Source organism: Cyclospora cayetanensis, unplaced genomic scaffold (genome assembly GCF_002999335.1).
Source record: "Cyclospora cayetanensis isolate NF1_C8 unplaced genomic scaffold, CcayRef3 CcayRef3_contig_181, whole genome shotgun sequence".
NCBI lineage: Eukaryota > Apicomplexa > Conoidasida > Eucoccidiorida > Eimeriidae > Cyclospora > Cyclospora cayetanensis.
The window spans coordinates 54,184-69,449 of NW_020312127.1; the positions used below are offsets into that span (position 1 = coordinate 54,184).

The window sequence follows — 15,266 nt, forward strand, 5'->3', positions numbered from 1 at the left end:
AATGGAACGTTCTAGAGCCCCGTTTCGAATCTTCCTGAGAGATGCGCCTCGGCTAGAGCGGAAAGGTGGGAGGTCAGAGGAAGCCTCGAATCTGCTTTACCAAGAACGTTTCCCTCCCAGAGCTTGAAAGAATATTTCTACCGCTTTGATTAACACAATTATGCTTGTAATCTCTATGGAGAAAGCCACCTCACGGAAGGAACAGCAGAAAGATAGATAGTGACCTCCGGTCTGTTGAGCAGGCAAGTTCCCCCACACGTGGCTACAAAGAACGCGAGGGATAGATTTTTAAAGGTTCTTCCAAAAAGGAGTTCGTGAAAATGAATTATAAATAGTGCAAAATACGACCATGGCAAAGTGAATGGCAGTTATGATGACCATAGGGGGGAAGGCCTATAAGGCGCAAAGATGAAACAAGATGGACCAGGCGTCGATTGCGTGGAAAACTGGTAGTTCGGCAGCGAACCCCCCGGAGTGTGTGTTCATAAGGACTACTTAGTGCAGATGCAACATCTACAGAGAGGGGAAACCGGATGCAAGGGCAACACGCGTGAAGCACGGCGGAGTCATCGGCCGGAACCAGACAAAAACGCCCACAATAATCCATCAACGACTCAGAGATTGTGGGCGCCTATCTCCTTCCTGGAATTAGTTGCACAAATATTGTTAGCACTTCAACATTGCATTTTCTACGTAGGGAATTAAAAACCGTTAGATGGTTTTACGCCTCAAGTCATAGGCCCAATAATCATGCTGATGTTACACAGGTTCCACCAGCATATGGGAAACAGCACTGGTCAGAAAGGCCACCTCCACCAGTGCCAGACCGAAGCATCACTTCAGACATTACCCTGAGAGCGGTGGACAGTATGGGTGAATGATACCACATGACCATTATTTAGCGGCCTACAGCGGATGGCTAGCTATCAAAAACTCCTTGGAAAAATTTCTTGGCCTTTATACCGTTAAAGAGTCGCATAACGCGCAGGGCATGCATATGTTCTTGTCAAACCAAGCTCCTAAACGCAGAGCCACCACCAGAGCCCAAAAGACGCAGTAGTACCTGAGGGGCAGCTGTTTCAAATCACTAGAGAATTCTATCGCGATGTATGCTTCTGTGACTGTTGCGGCCATCAAATACTGTGAAGAATACCTGCCAATGCATATCCAAGACATGTGCATCTCGGGCAGTCCAGGCAGTAATCAGTGATTTTAAGCTTTGGACCCATGCGCAGGGTGAAACCCTAGTTTAGTGACAGGCGTGTGCTCCGGAACAAGAAGTAAAAAGTGTTTACCAGTCCTTTGATAAGCTACTTCACCCTTTGCCAACAAAGACACAGGAAAACATGGAAAAAGCTGCTGCATACATCCGCGACCTTTTGTGAATCGGGGCCTGAGAATAACAAATGATACGTTGTGCAGAGTATTCGATCCCTGGGGCTCTTTATGCGCACTTTGGGTCCGCTTAGGGTCCAAGATACAGATGTTCGTGGCATAAAGTCTGCCATGGGTGTGCTGCAGTTTCCTAGTTTCTCAAGGGCGGATATGAGGAGATATCGAAGCCAGATATAATTTTTTCGAAGAAACGCCCTGCATCGTTGGCTGACAGAATGAAACCGGGCGCAGCGCGACGGCTGTATATTTCACAAGCATGGAGATACGAGAAACAAAAAATGGAAATAAGACTGCAGAAACGCTGGGTAGAAATAGGCGTCGCCTACTGCGGGGATGTAAGTGTAGCAATCAGCGGAAGGACGGTCACTTTGAAGGCAAAAAAGGTATAACTTTTGTTAGTTTAATTATCAGCGAATAGTCCGCTAGTCCTCATCGGAGGAGAACTCCATAAGAGGCTTGCTGGCCCCCGCAGCAATAGCAGCAGGCCCGGCAGGAGGCCGCTCCGTTGCCATACGAAATGTGTATGGCTCCCCCGCATTTTCTGCTGCAGATGCTCCTGGAGCTACTGTATCTACACCTGGAATATCAGCAGCAGCGACACGTGGGATGCCATCAGGCGGCTCAAGAGGCATTTCACTCCCCGTGCGTCCTCTCCTTCTAGGGCTTGGTCGTGCAACCAGGGGGACCGCTACTTCTTTCACTGGCCTGCGTTTCCTTGTTCCTGCACCATATTTTTCTTGATTGCAATGGTGCATCACCTCTTCCTGACCTTCAAGCCCGTCTAACTCTCTGTGAGCCGACAGCTCTGGCGCCTCTAGTTCCGACTGGCGCTTGGCGACTGCAAGCAGTTTTAGGGGGGACCATGCTTTTGGCGGCAACAGCATATGCGCCTGCAACTGCCTACGCCTCATTGTGTTACGTGGCGTAGACGCAGCAGATGCAGCAAAGTCAGGAGTAGCTGCTTCAGGCAATAGGATGGACTCTTCTTGCGGCTGCACTTGTGGGGGAGGAGAACATTTTGAACTTGGAGGAGGTGCCAGAGCTGCGACGACTGGTGGTGCTGGTGCCTGAGCTGCGACGACCGATGATGTTGATTTCCGCGACGGCGGGGGTGACTTAGATAGCTTGGCTTTTGCCATGACTGTGTTTCCAATCGCTCCCTTCGTTGCCAACGTTACCTCTCCAGCAGCATCTGTGCTGCCGCCTTGTTGCAATTCTGACTGCCCCTGCGATTGCGCCTCCTGCGGGGGTAGCGAGGGCGTTTCAGGAGCCATCGTAGGCTTATCCTCGGCGTTCTTTGTTTCCGTAGCGGTTTGATGGCTCTTTTCTGGTTTATCACGTTCCGTTTCGCTGTGTAGCGCTTGGCAGTCGGTGGCAGATTCTCTAGCGGTTTGCTGGCTCTTTTCTGCTCTATCACGTTCCGTTTCGCTGTGTAGCGCTTGGCAGTCGGTGGCAGATTCTCTAGCGGTTTGCTGGCTCTTTTTTGGTTTACCACATTCCGTTTCGCTGTGTAGCGCTTGGCAGTCGGTGGCAGAGATCGCATAACACCTAGAACAGCGAATTAGCGATGCATAATGCGGAGCCAGATTATGGGCATAGCAGTTGGCGCACTGCATCATGATCGCCTGCACGTGATCCGCAACGCCTTACACATTTAGTCGTAGTGCTGAAACCTCTTCTGGTGTCACGAAAGCTGCTCCTGCAGGGCTTCGCAAGGGTGCTGCCGCCTACAATACGGAATGCAGCATTTCAGACGTGGGCTGCTATTTCTGCACCTTCTGCTGGCGATGAAGCACCTCACATAGAACGGCGCACTTGATCGCACAGCACTATTCGCACCATAGGCAGCAACAAAGAAGATCAACACCACTGGCAGCAGTACCAGGAGAAGCTACCGCAAGCTCTGGAGCAACAGGAGCCTCACCTTGCCCCCTAAACCTTGTTCACCGCCCTCGACGCAATTGACCGTTTGGCAATGATAGCACTGCAGCAAGGCAAGCAGTGACAGTTGCAAGAGAGGCAATGCAGCAGCGACTTGAAACGCAGCAGCAATAGTATGTGCAACGGGCGAAACGGCACTACGGACATAGTCGGCGGCAGGATGATCAGGAGTCAAGAGATCATCAGCAAGGACAGGATTTGCAAGTGAGTACCAGGACGAAGAGTGATGAATCATCGTATTCTTGCAGCTTCTTGCAGTGGTAACATGTGATGGAGGGAACCTCCGGAAGTGCAGCAGCTGAGGCTGCTGCTGCTTGGGCCGCCATGGGGCATCAGCTGACGCTGCAGCACTTGCCCCTCAACGTTGCTAATGTATCAGGTGCGGCTGCTGAGGCTGTGACTGGCGATGCAAGTACACCGGACCGGTGGCAGAGAACGTCTCCAGTCGGCTTTCCTACATGTTGGAGGAGCTCCAACACCTCAATTAGGACGGCCTTAGTTTGGAATACGGGTCAAAAACCTTGTCATGTGGCAAGTGGTGCCCCACATGAATGCCAGCAGGTGCTGCGAATGGATGGATGCACAAAGAGGGCACATGGATCAGGCTACACTGCATCGGGTTTGGCAGTTGTCCATCAGCATCTCCGGCATTTGCGAGAAGCGTTTATGCTCGATTGACTCATTTAAAACGAGCTTGACTCATAGTTTGGCCTAACCTTCCACAAGTTAGCCAGAAATGTTCACAGGCATCGCGCGCCACGAGTCGAAACCCTCATCCTAAACCCTAGCAGTGTATCACAAGCCGGAACCCATAGGTACGTCCCCTGATCGCCGGAGTACTTTCCCCTCTTCAGCACGCCAGTTTCATTTTTAAAAAGGTACATTTCTCCTTTTGTGATCCGCAAATCTGAAACCGTTCTAACCACAACACGCGAGGAATGGATACGGGGCCCCCCGGGTAACCCTCGCCACCACGCATCCATAGGCTCGACGCAGCCTCTAGGCACTAAAGTCCAGCAACATAAGCCCGAAGGAGCGTGTATCAGGGAGTTAAAACTGCTATTTACCTCTTAGTATGGTGGTAGACTGTCGAGGCACCTGAAGCTGCGGAGACTGAAAGACCCGTAGGCAGTGTCAGGTGTTGCGGCTTCGGGTGTAGAATGGAGGAGGAAGAGGGCGTCCAGACTGTTCTCATTGGAGGAGTTGCTGTAGAGTCGAAGCCGCAGCGCCGGAGGCAGAAACCAAATACTTGGAGCGACAATGCAGCAATACCTCTAGCGAACGTGGCAGCAGATTCGGCAGCAGCTGGGGGGGCAGAAGCCGTCGAGAGCGAAGACTTTTCCTTCACACCCGAGCTTCAGTTTTCCCTCGTTCCCAGAGACGACCACAGCAGCATTCCCACAACCACTGCCGCCCAAGCCATGGGTAACAGTTCGTCGTGTGGATTCGAATACCAGGATCACACAGCGGACATAATCGTCCATGCAGTGGCTCGTTCTCTTAAGGGCGTGCTCAGTTTCCTCTCATTTGGACTTTTCAATTACATGACTGATCTAGCGTCCGTGGAGCCACGATGCTGCTGCCCTCTGACTGCAAGAGGCACTGACCTCTCAGGCCTTCTTTTCGACTTCCTGAATGAAATGCACGCTCTTTATGGGGAGCAGTATTTCATTGGGTGCAGCATAAAGGGGCTTAGGATCTATCGAGGGACGGATCCAGCAGGGGCAGAGGAAAACCAACTGCGAGAATTCCTATTTGCGACGTGTCAGGTGTATGGAGAAGTATTTGATTCAAGGAAGCATTCCCAAGGCACTGAAATCAAAGCGGTTACAATGCATCAAATGCGGTTGCTGCTGACGCAACAACAGGAACACCGAAAACAGCACCAGCGGGCTGATGATGAATGGGTTGTGTTAGAGGATCTGGCGAGCCTTTCCAATATCGAGGCGCTCTCCACAGCCCTACAGGATGAGTCAAAACGTATCGAGGCATATGTCGTCCTGGATATATAAACAGTCGACCTTGTATTCAAGGCCACAAATAGCCAGTAATAGCACTTGCCGCTATTGCCCCTTGCATTCTTTAGTACAAAACCCACAAACCGTGTGCAGTGCTGCACTTGCTGCTGCAGAAATACAAAACAGTGATGCGCCTTCGCAGTGCCAAGCACATCTCAAACAACAAAGTAGGGGCTTCCATAGTCAGCTCACGTGCAGATACACTTCAGAATACCTCCCTTTCCTCGGTCACTGGAGACATTACGCTACCGTTACACCACACCACGTGCACCTCCACTAACTGCAACAGCTTTTCTTGCCCATGAAAGCTGGGGTTCACAAATACCCTCGAGCGCCCATAAGGCGCAGTGCGAGTAGTTGTCACTGCCCAACTGCGGCAGCCCTTTCTGACTCCATCACGATTGTGTGGGGAGACGCATATTCCATGAAGTAACGGCTTTATCAACGTGCCACGCTTCTGTTCAAGTGTCTGTACACTGGGATTGCATGCACTGCAGAAAACAAAGTGCTGCGACTGCTGCATCCACCGCAGATCTTGTTCACAGCATCTACTAGCAGGCGCTGTGCGGTTCACCACAGGCCGCTCGCAGCAGATCTCAGTACCAAACAAACTTTTGGCCAAAAGGATGCATATATATATATATATATGTGCCCTAGGCATCTGCCTCGGGCATGTGCCTGTTATCTTCGTCCTCTGCTAGTGCCTCTCCTGCTCTGAGTCCACCCAGTTTCTCTGGGCGGCATCTGTTGCATCCCGCATCTTTGAGGGTCTTAAACGCCTGCTGTTGCTGCTGCAACAGCAGCCATGACTGTTGGTACGAGTGTTCATGCTGCATGTCTGGTTGGTGCTTTTGCATATACTGCAGCAAGAACTGTTCTTTCAATTCGGCCAGCCGTTGCTGCTTGCTGTCCGTCCACCCAGCGCACGATTCAGAAACCCCTACCAGGAAGCCTCTCCAGAGGCACCTGCCACAGCGGGTGTGGAAGAGGAAGTCTCTGGTGCAGTCTTGAGCCAAGTGTTTGAGAAGGCATGTGTCGCCTCCCGGGTGTCTTCCCAGCAAGCCATTAATCTTGTAGACCTTCTTGTTCGCATAGAGCAAGAGGGAACCCAACAAAAAGTGTCTGTACACCTGGCATGGAGTAAAAGATGGCAGATCTCCTCTGCCCCCACTGCTGCTGCTGCTGTGCGGGAGAGGAAACTCAGCTCTACCACTGCCCGCCAGCGTTCCACGTCCAACAAGCCACCGCATCACAAAATCGTAAGCCATTCGGATACTGCTGCGACTGTCACTTTCCCGCTTCTGGTCATCTTCCTCCAGTCCCCGTACACTGCGATGGAGGCACTGCGCTCTGCAACGGTATCGGCAGCACTTTTGCAAAGGGCGGCGGCAAGACGGCCTGTGGTGCTGTTGCTCCTCCTGCTCCTGCTGTGCAGTCGCCGCTGCTGCAGGATACGGAGCAATCCTGCAACTGCTGCTGTGGCAGCAACGTTCGATATTTCTGCAGCACACGCCAGGATTGGAGCGCTCCAACTCCTCTTGCCGCCGCTGCTCTGACAACACACACCTTTGCTCCTCGAGGTGCTCATGAGGCGACAGGGAAAATATATCTGCAAGAGCACTCAGCAGCGTCTGTTGATGCTGCTCCTGCGGGAGAAGCCGTTCCTCAGGCAGCTGCCTGTGCATGCGGCTCGGCACTTCGTCTTCCAAGCAGCAGCGCCCTTTCTGCTGAGCAGCAGCAGCAGCTGCCGCTGCTGCAGCTACTGCAGGCAGACCAGCTACTGCTGCCGCTTCAGCGGCAGGCGCAGCAGCAGCCGCTGCCGCAACGGCGGCAACAACGACGCAAGTAGACGCACGACGAGGAAGAGATTCAACGGGGACCTCTTCGATTTCATTCTTCCCGAGCTGCCTCGGGCATGCTGTTGGCGATGCTGCGCTTTTCTTCCACCCAGACTCATGCGCCGCAGCCACATGATGAGCGCCTGCAGCAGCAGCAGCTGCTGCTGCTACATTGTAGCGAGCTACCACCTCTACGCCAGGATCAGCAGCAAGGGCAGCCTCTGCGGCATGCGCGGCAGCGGCTTCAGACTTACAAAAGCAGCAGGCACAGCAGTCGCAGCAGCACAGTCCCCACAGCTGCATGCGAAAGCGCTGCCGTCGAGGAAGACAGCGCAGGCAACGGCTGTTGCTACAAAAGTCTGCACAGATCTGGCAAGCGTCACAAGCAACTGCAGCTGCTGCTGCGGCAGCCGCTGTAGCTGCTCCTTCTGTCTCGCTCACGAGGATCTCTCGTGCAGCTGGATGCGCGAAAAGCTCCTTCGCTGCCCCTAGGGTACTACCTATGGGTGCAGTGGACGAAGCCGCCATTGATATATCAGCCGCTTCTGTTATATCCTGGCCGTCAGTGACTGCTATGACGTCGAGAGGCACTGAGTCGTCTGGTGTCGCTCTTGCTGCTGCTGCTTCTTGAGCTTCCACACCACAAACTCCTGCTGCTGCTGTTGCCGCTGCAGTGCTTGCAGTGCCCAAAATGCATGACTCTTCTGGATGCAGCGTTGCTGCCGAAGGCTGTGCTGGATTTGACGGCCTTGCTGCCTTCGCTGCCGTCGCAGATGCTTCCTTTGGGGGGGCGGCTTCACGCGTAGCATCTGCAGCGCCTGCCGTTCCATCCCCCCCGATCCAGTGTGACATCTTCTCCTTCGAGATTGCTGTCATTCGCGCTGCTGCTGCTCGGGTTGCTGCTGCTGCTCGGGTTGCTGCTGCTGCTCGGGTTGCTGCTGCTCTGCCACAATGCGCTGTACGTCGGTCCACCCACAGAAGCCGTAGCACCCGCTTAACATTGCAAACGCAGCGGCATCACGGATGCCTTATCCGATGATGCCCTGTAGCTACACTGTGGCATACTTGAAGCGTCAGAATGGCATCGCTGGAAGCTGCTGCCACAGCATGTTTCCCTGGATGTTCGGCCGCTCCTTCTGCTGCGGTTGTCGCTGGTGCTGCGTGCTCCTTCCACTCCTTCTTCTGCTCCTACCACTTCCTTCAGTTGCTCCTTCTGCCGAAAAGCCGTTTTCTCTGACAAAACTCCAGCGCTCAGGCTCTTGGTCTTGGCTCGTCCTTCACCTGCCGTGCGCTCGCCTCCGCCTCTTCTGTTGCATGCCCAGACGGGTAATACTTCCTTGGCCGCGGTGCCTCAGGAGAAGTGCAGCGAATGTGGGGTTCCTTACGGTGGTATACAGACGCAAAGAAGGAAATTTTAATATGGAATCTCAAAGAGTCCTCTAGCTATTGCCGCTGCTGCTGCAGCTACTGTCGCCGGTGCGGCTGGAGCGGTTGCTGCTGCGGCTATTGCTGACAGCAAGTCCCCAAACCACCGGGACGATGAAGAAATCAAAGCAGTCTCTGTAAAAGTGCCAATATGACTGAATGACTAAATAGTAATACCGGCGATTATGAGGCAGCAGCAGCAGCCTCAGCCATGCGGAGCAGCACGCCACTAGCAGTAGGGCTGTCTTTTTATCGAGAGCTGGTCATGCAGCAGTACTGTAGCATATAGCTCCATCTTGCTCTGTTAAATATATATTAAGTTTCTTCGTGTCATTGTGCTTGCCTCTAGCTGATCGATCACGTGCATAGAAATGTCTCTGGCTGCTGCTGCGGCAGCAGCAGCCACGCTTGCTCTTCGGTACAGCAACTGCGTGTCTAGTGTTTATACTTAGGAGCTCGACGTACAAAGCCCCCCAAAGATTGAGCCCACCCCGTTCCTGGTGGGAGCAGGTGCATGCACTGCAAACTGCACCCAAACCCTTGTTTTTTGACTGCGCGGCAGCCGAACTCAGTCAACAAAGACTGTATCTGCAGCCCTCTCTGCAGTTGCAGCAGTAGCAGCTCTGCCTTCACTACAGCTACCAGCCCCAAAGCGCAGCTACCAGAAGCGTGGGAGCAGTAAAGAGGGCCAGCGAGAGTCACGGCGTCGGCAGTGGCTCTGTCAGCAGAATGCCTGCAGCGACGATTGATCTTCGATCTGCCTCCTCCGAGATGCCACCTGACCAGCACACGCCAGTGGCGCTCCCCTCCCTGCCAGATGCTCCGCATTCCGCATCAGAGGCGCCTCGGCCTACGAGCCAGTTGCCGCTGCATCCTCTGGAGGTGCCTGTACACCCGGGCGATGAAAGCGAGGACGAGAGGAATATAAGGGAGTTGAACCAGCAGATCCAAACAACGGAAAGCATTTCACGCGTGGATGCCCGTCTTAGGGAGGTCGGTGGCGAGATTCAGCGCATAGAGGCCGAAATCCTTGCAGCAGTGCGGCAGCAAGCAGGCAAGCGACAGCAGCAGCTGCAGCAGCAGCAGCAGCAGCAGACTGCAGCACGTGTGCAGGAGCTGTTGCAGCTGTCTCGCTCTGCGCAGCAGGTTGCCGCGGCAAGCGACGAGGAAGCGGCTGCCCTCTGTTCCGACATCAAAATGCTGGATACAGCAAAGCGGAATTTGACGAAGTCCATTGCCGCGCTGAGGCAGCTCTTGATGATTGCCGCCGCAGTCGAACAGCTCAGAGAGGCTGCCCTGTACAGACGGTACAAGGAAGCGGCGAAGCTGCTGCTGGCGCTTCGTCCGCTGTGCCGCTCCTTCGAGGTGTATCGCCACATCCCGCGAGTCGCCGAGTTGCTCCACCAGCAGCAGTTGCTGCGTGAGGGACTGCAGCAGCAGCTTTTGGAAGACTTTGAGAATTCCGTAGACGGCGAAAACAGCAGCAACAGCGGCTACTGGCGAGAGAAGCTGCGGGATGCAGGGGGTTGTGTGGATGCTGTCGGGGTGAAAGGCTTCAGGGAACAGGTCGTTGCTGCTGTGTCGGGGTGTCTCCTCACGTCATACATGGCCACCTTCTCTCCCCCTCCTGCGCCTGCCATTGCGGCAGCAGACGAATCAACGCCCTCTTCAGCCGCAGCTGCAGAAACAGCATCGACTGCCGCTGCTTCATTCTTTGAGCGCCGCTTCGGCTGGTATAGACGGGCCGTTCGGGATGCAGAGTCTCGCCTGCGAGACATCCTCCCCCTCCACTGGCGCTTCAATGAGGCCTTTGCGATGCACTTCTGCCGAGTCACAAAGCAACAATTGGCGGTAAGAGGGGCTCTACTCCTCCCCAATCATCGCTCGATATGCACAAATCCATATGCAAGCTGGACGGTACCGTCTTTTGTGCCGCCACGTTTCTCTCTCTATCTGTCTACCTATCTACCTATTCATCTATTTCTGTCTGGTCTGTCTATCTGTCTCTCTATCTCTCTCTCTATCTCTGTCTGTCTGTCTGTCTCTCTCTCTCTCCCTCCCTCTCTCTCTGTCTGTCTCCTTCTGTCTGTCTCTGTTTGGATCTATCTATCTATCTATCTATCTCTATCTCTCTCTCTATCTCTATCTATCTCTCTATCTATCTCTCTCTTTGCATCGTCCCCCTGTCTCGCGAGTGCTCTTTTGTGTTGACGTGTATTTTGCCCCATTAAGTTGGTGGTCATACGCGTCTTCTTCTGTGCGCCAGTGTGTTCTATGGTTCGGGTGTGTTGTCGCCTCTGCTGCGAACTGCCCTTGGTAGCAAGACGACTAGCTGCCCCTACTTTTCTGTTTGCTGTGATGCGGTCCGTATTACGAGGGTAGCTCTGCCATAGCATCAGGCTGCACTTTCTCTCCAAGACCCCCTTTTCCCTCAGTGCTTTTCGCGCACGTTCTCCGCTGTCTCTCCAGCTTCCCTTTGGTAGCATAACCCTTGCGGAAGTGCTTTGTTTTCCCTGCCGTTGCTGGGCATGCATGCCCCCCTTCCCATGGAGTCTGCGTCTTGGGTGTGTGTTTTATACGTTTCCAGGATCTCCTTGAGATTGGCCAGCACTACTTGCGGCCTCAGCAGCTGCTGACACTCATTCGCGAGGCGAAAGTCTTCGAGGACCGTTTGGATTCGCGATTTGCTGCAGAGAGGAGAGAATTGCAGCTGCTGCTGCCGTCGGAAGATGTGCAGCAGCCGCAGCAGGAGCACCCCACGCAGCCTACTAAGGAGCAGAAAGAAGTCCTTCGGGCTGCCGCGCTGCAGGCTGCAGCCTCAATCGACAAGCAGTACCAGCAAGTGCAGCAGCAAGTGCAGCAGCAACAGGGTGCCACACCGTCCCTTGCCGCGCGTGTAGACGCTGCCTTGAAGCAGGACGAGCGAGAGGATGCGGAAGCAGACGGCAGTACCTTGGACCCCGTGGTATCAGCCGCAGCAGCAGAGGAAGTTATCCGCTTGCCTCCCCCTGTCTCGTTTGCTGGCGCGATTTCCTCGGGCTTCGAAGGGTATATGGGGGTGTGGCTGGCAGCGGAAGAAGAAAAGCTCTGCAACAAGCTGTCTCTGGCTCTGCAGCGCGAGAAAATACTGCGCAACGCTTCTGTATCAGCCCTCGCTTGCACGACATGCAGGAACAGCAGCAGCAAGAACCCCTTCGATGCAGAGCTGTCGCTAGAGGCGGCCGGAGAGTCCGGAGCAGCATCCGCTGCTGCTGGGGAAGAGGGCGAAGTCTGCCTTTACTCCTCCGCGAGCCAAGTCTTCAGCGCTTGTAAGGGCCTCATGGAGCTGACACTTTCCTTTTCTAATAAGCAGACGATGGCGGACGTCGTCTCAGCCTTCAAGCGGCTTTTTGTTAGGTATATAAATGTCTTAGAAACGCGGTAAGAGCTGCTCTTTGGCCGTTCCACAGTTCGTCGGTTTCTGACGTAGAATGTGTTTCTCTCTGAAAAAAGCCTTGAGGACCCCCTCCCCCCGTGCCTGTCTCCTTTGCCCTTTTCCTACCCGCACACGCTGCTTAGTGCATATGAATATATAAATATCGATGAAGCCTCCCCGAACGTCCGCGATGCCTTTTCCCTTCCTCCTCGCCTCCTAATGCCTCGATCAGTTTCTTCTTGGCAGCGAGCCGCTGCCGAGAGTCCTTGCATGCGCCGCTATTGCCGCCTCTTCCCCCCTCTCCGCCCCCCCACCCCCCACGCATCATCCGCAGTGACACAGCGAACTGAGCGCCTCGATACCGATCTGCCCGGAGAAAGAATTGCTGCTTGCCATGCCTCCTCTTCAGGCTGCCTCCCTCCAAAGCTTTCCTAACGGGGCCGCTCGCTGCAGCAGTGGCCACTGGCTGTTTCCCGTCTTTGAGGGCAGAGGATCAGGAGGGAGAAGCGGATGTCGAAGATCAAGAAGCTCAGGAACTCATTGTTGTTGCTGCCGTCTTAGGCAGCTGCAGCTACTTCACAAGAACCCTCCAACGGATGGCTGCAGCCATCGAAGCACAAATCGAGGACTCCTTCAAGGCCAGGTGCTCCTTCCACGAGCAGAACGGTAGGCCAGGCACAAACACATACATATATATATTACATACATGTACATGCGTCTTTGTGTGTAGAGACAGCCACTGCCTGTGTGATATCTACGCCTATTCACGCCCCCCCCTCCAGTCCCTCTGTTTCTCCCCCCGCTTCACCTCCGCGAGAACTTGCCACGCTTCTGGCCTCCCTTGCCTGAGCTGCGCATCGGGAGAGACCTCTTCAATTTTAACTGCCTCAACCGTCTCTTGCACAGCCGCTTTGCGTCTGCTTCTTTCTTTTTCCTCATGAACTGCGCACGCCTTCCTCCCGCCAAAGGTAGTGTACTGGTAGGCTGTCTTGCTGCCGCTGCGAATTTCTTCCCAGAACTCCTCTTCGCTCTCGAAGGACGGTGCATTCGCTTGCTGCTGGACTTGTTTGGCCCCTCTCTTACCTCCCTCGTATCCTTCCTGTCCAAGACAAACTTTACCTCGATTGCTGCCGTCTCCGCTGCGTCCGATCCCGTCCTCGCCTTCTGTGCCTCCCTCAAATATGGCATGCGCCGCATCGCCGAGTTCCTCAGCAGCCCCATCTTCCGCTTTGTTGCCGACAAACTTGCTCAGGTGAGAGCTGCCAATGTGTATATTTTGACTACGCAAGGCACCCTCAGAGAGCCATGTCTACGGATGGCGCACATTTGCAGGTGTCTACAGACTCCCTCTTTCACGGGTATACCAAACGCGTGGCAAGCAGCTGTCTTCCTCCACGCGGCTTATTTTACCCGTCATCGAACTATCTGACTGTCTCCACCCGCGCATGGGTGCTGTCGATTGCGTGGAGAGCTCCGTGAAATGCCGTTTAGGAGCAGCCACAGCGGCGTCTCCTCTGCATATCTTTGCGCATGCGTTGCATCTTAGTGGTTTGCGGCGCAGCCGTGAGGCAGTGGTCGCTAAATTCGTTCGTGCTGTGTGTTTGCTGCGCTTTTTTTCCAGCAAGTTCTCGCGCAGTACCGCGAGGGCCTTGTCAGCTGCAAACGGGTAGGCACCATAGGGGCGCAACAGCTTCTATTGGATACGGCGACTCTCAAGGAGACGCTGCTCCTTGTTGCCGTCCCTGGCAGCGTAGGCAGCAGCGCCAGCAGCAGCAAACCAAAGCCACCTGCAGGTGGGGTGCAAGAGTGTGTTGCTTCCGCGTACGAATGCTGCTGCTCCTCGTTTGCAACTGTTCGGACTAGTGTTTCTGTGACCAACCTGAATTGTTGTTTTGAGCGCCGACGAGGCTGCAGCCCCCTTGTTGGCTAGCTGCCAACGTGTCGCCTGCTAGTTCGGCTGCTGCTGCCTCCGATTCAGGGTATCAGCGCTTTGTCGCGCGTGAGATGGAGAAGGCAGAGACCCTGCTTAAAGCCCTCACATGTACCGCCGATGATCCAGCAGCCCTTCGAGGTAAATACGCATGCTGCTTCTTGCCAGGTGTTGTTCCCCACGTATCTGGCGGGCATGTTACAAGCAGCTGCATGCGGAGAAGGACGCTTCTGCAGTCGACGCACCAGGAGTCTCCATGCGCTTTTGCTCCGGCTGCATGCGTTTCGCTGCTGTAGCTTTGTTGCAGGAGTGCTCTGTGCGAATATCGGCTGAAGAAATTGACAAGTGGCAAGCGCTTCGTCCCCGTGGTAAAAGCAAGACCGTCAATGTTACATCGACTGCCGCTGCTGCGAGGCAGCTGCGAAGTACAGACACCTCAGCGTCTGCGCCGCTGTCCACTGCTGATGAGAGCAGCAGAGGGGCAGTCGTTGCTGCTGCAGCTCTGGAGGGCCTAGAACCTCCGTCTGCTCCTCCAGTGCCAGTAGAGACTAATCCGTTTGCCCCCTCCCCAAGCAATAGGGGAAATCCATTCCAGCCTGGAGACCGTTCAGGCGTCTCTTCACTGACTCTTCGGATGGCGGCGCAGAAACTGACTTGACGGGTCGTGTCTCTGCGTGTTGATTACTGAGCATTTCTATGAAAATACACACTGCCCTGCGTCGCTATCCTGCTGATTTTTCGTGTAGCTTCTTTGTGGCAGCTCCCCCGGAAACTTCCGCGCTGCCTCGTATCCCATTGCAGTGTATGTTGATATATATATCTATATATGCGTTGCTCTCCTCGTGCGGCTTCTCACTCTTATGTTCGGCTGTGTCTCCTCTCAAGTCGTCCTACTACAGTCCAATGTCACAAATGCTTCTCATGCTTTAAGCTTCTTCGCCGTTGCCAGGTCTTAAGCGTCTGACAGAAGAGACCGTATGTCGCTTTCCACCTCTCGTAGTCGTGCTAAAGGCTCTGCCTCCTCTGGACTCTCTCTGTCTCTAAGCCGCTTGTTTCTGTTCCGGCACTCCACGTTTACAATAGAATGTATCTTTGGTGTCTCTGGGTGCGGGCGAAATCTGCAATGTCGAGTCTAGCGTTGCTTGCGGCCACGGGCATGCCTGCCGACTTGCTAACGGGGAGGGCCGCTCTAGTGTACCAGAGAGCGCTCAGGAAGAGCATCAGCTTCGTATTCCGCACGCACGTGTAGGGACTAACCATAACTCTACCTAGTCTGCTTCAGGAAGACGTTGCAGAAAAAAGTG

General features: G+C 54.3%; 3 protein-coding genes across 3 annotated transcripts; 1 reads left to right on the forward strand and 2 right to left on the reverse strand.

Annotated features, from left to right (window-relative positions):
* Window positions 1-1,817: 1,817 nt before the first annotated feature.
* On the reverse strand, window positions 1,818-3,011 carry LOC34619128 (formin-like protein CG32138). The gene has a single exon (XM_026337424.1). The coding sequence runs from the start codon at window positions 3,009-3,011 to the stop codon at window positions 1,818-1,820; it is 1,194 nt and encodes a 397-aa protein (XP_026193209.1).
* A 1,485-nt stretch (window positions 3,012-4,496) lies between these two features.
* On the forward strand, window positions 4,497-5,348 carry LOC34619127. The gene has a single exon (XM_022732436.1). The coding sequence runs from the start codon at window positions 4,497-4,499 to the stop codon at window positions 5,346-5,348; it is 852 nt and encodes a 283-aa protein (XP_022589986.1).
* A 659-nt stretch (window positions 5,349-6,007) lies between these two features.
* LOC34619126 (Holliday junction resolvase MOC1, chloroplastic) lies at window positions 6,008-10,395 on the reverse strand. Its single transcript, XM_026337425.1, has 8 exons — window positions 10,131-10,395; window positions 9,329-9,503; window positions 8,990-9,024; window positions 8,258-8,346; window positions 7,649-8,044; window positions 7,032-7,597; window positions 6,815-6,925; window positions 6,008-6,638 (listed from the first exon to the last, which is right to left on the reverse strand). The coding sequence occupies exons 1-8, from the start codon at window positions 10,393-10,395 to the stop codon at window positions 6,008-6,010; spliced, it is 2,268 nt and encodes a 755-aa protein (XP_026193210.1).
* Between the last annotated feature and the right edge of the window lie 4,871 nt (window positions 10,396-15,266).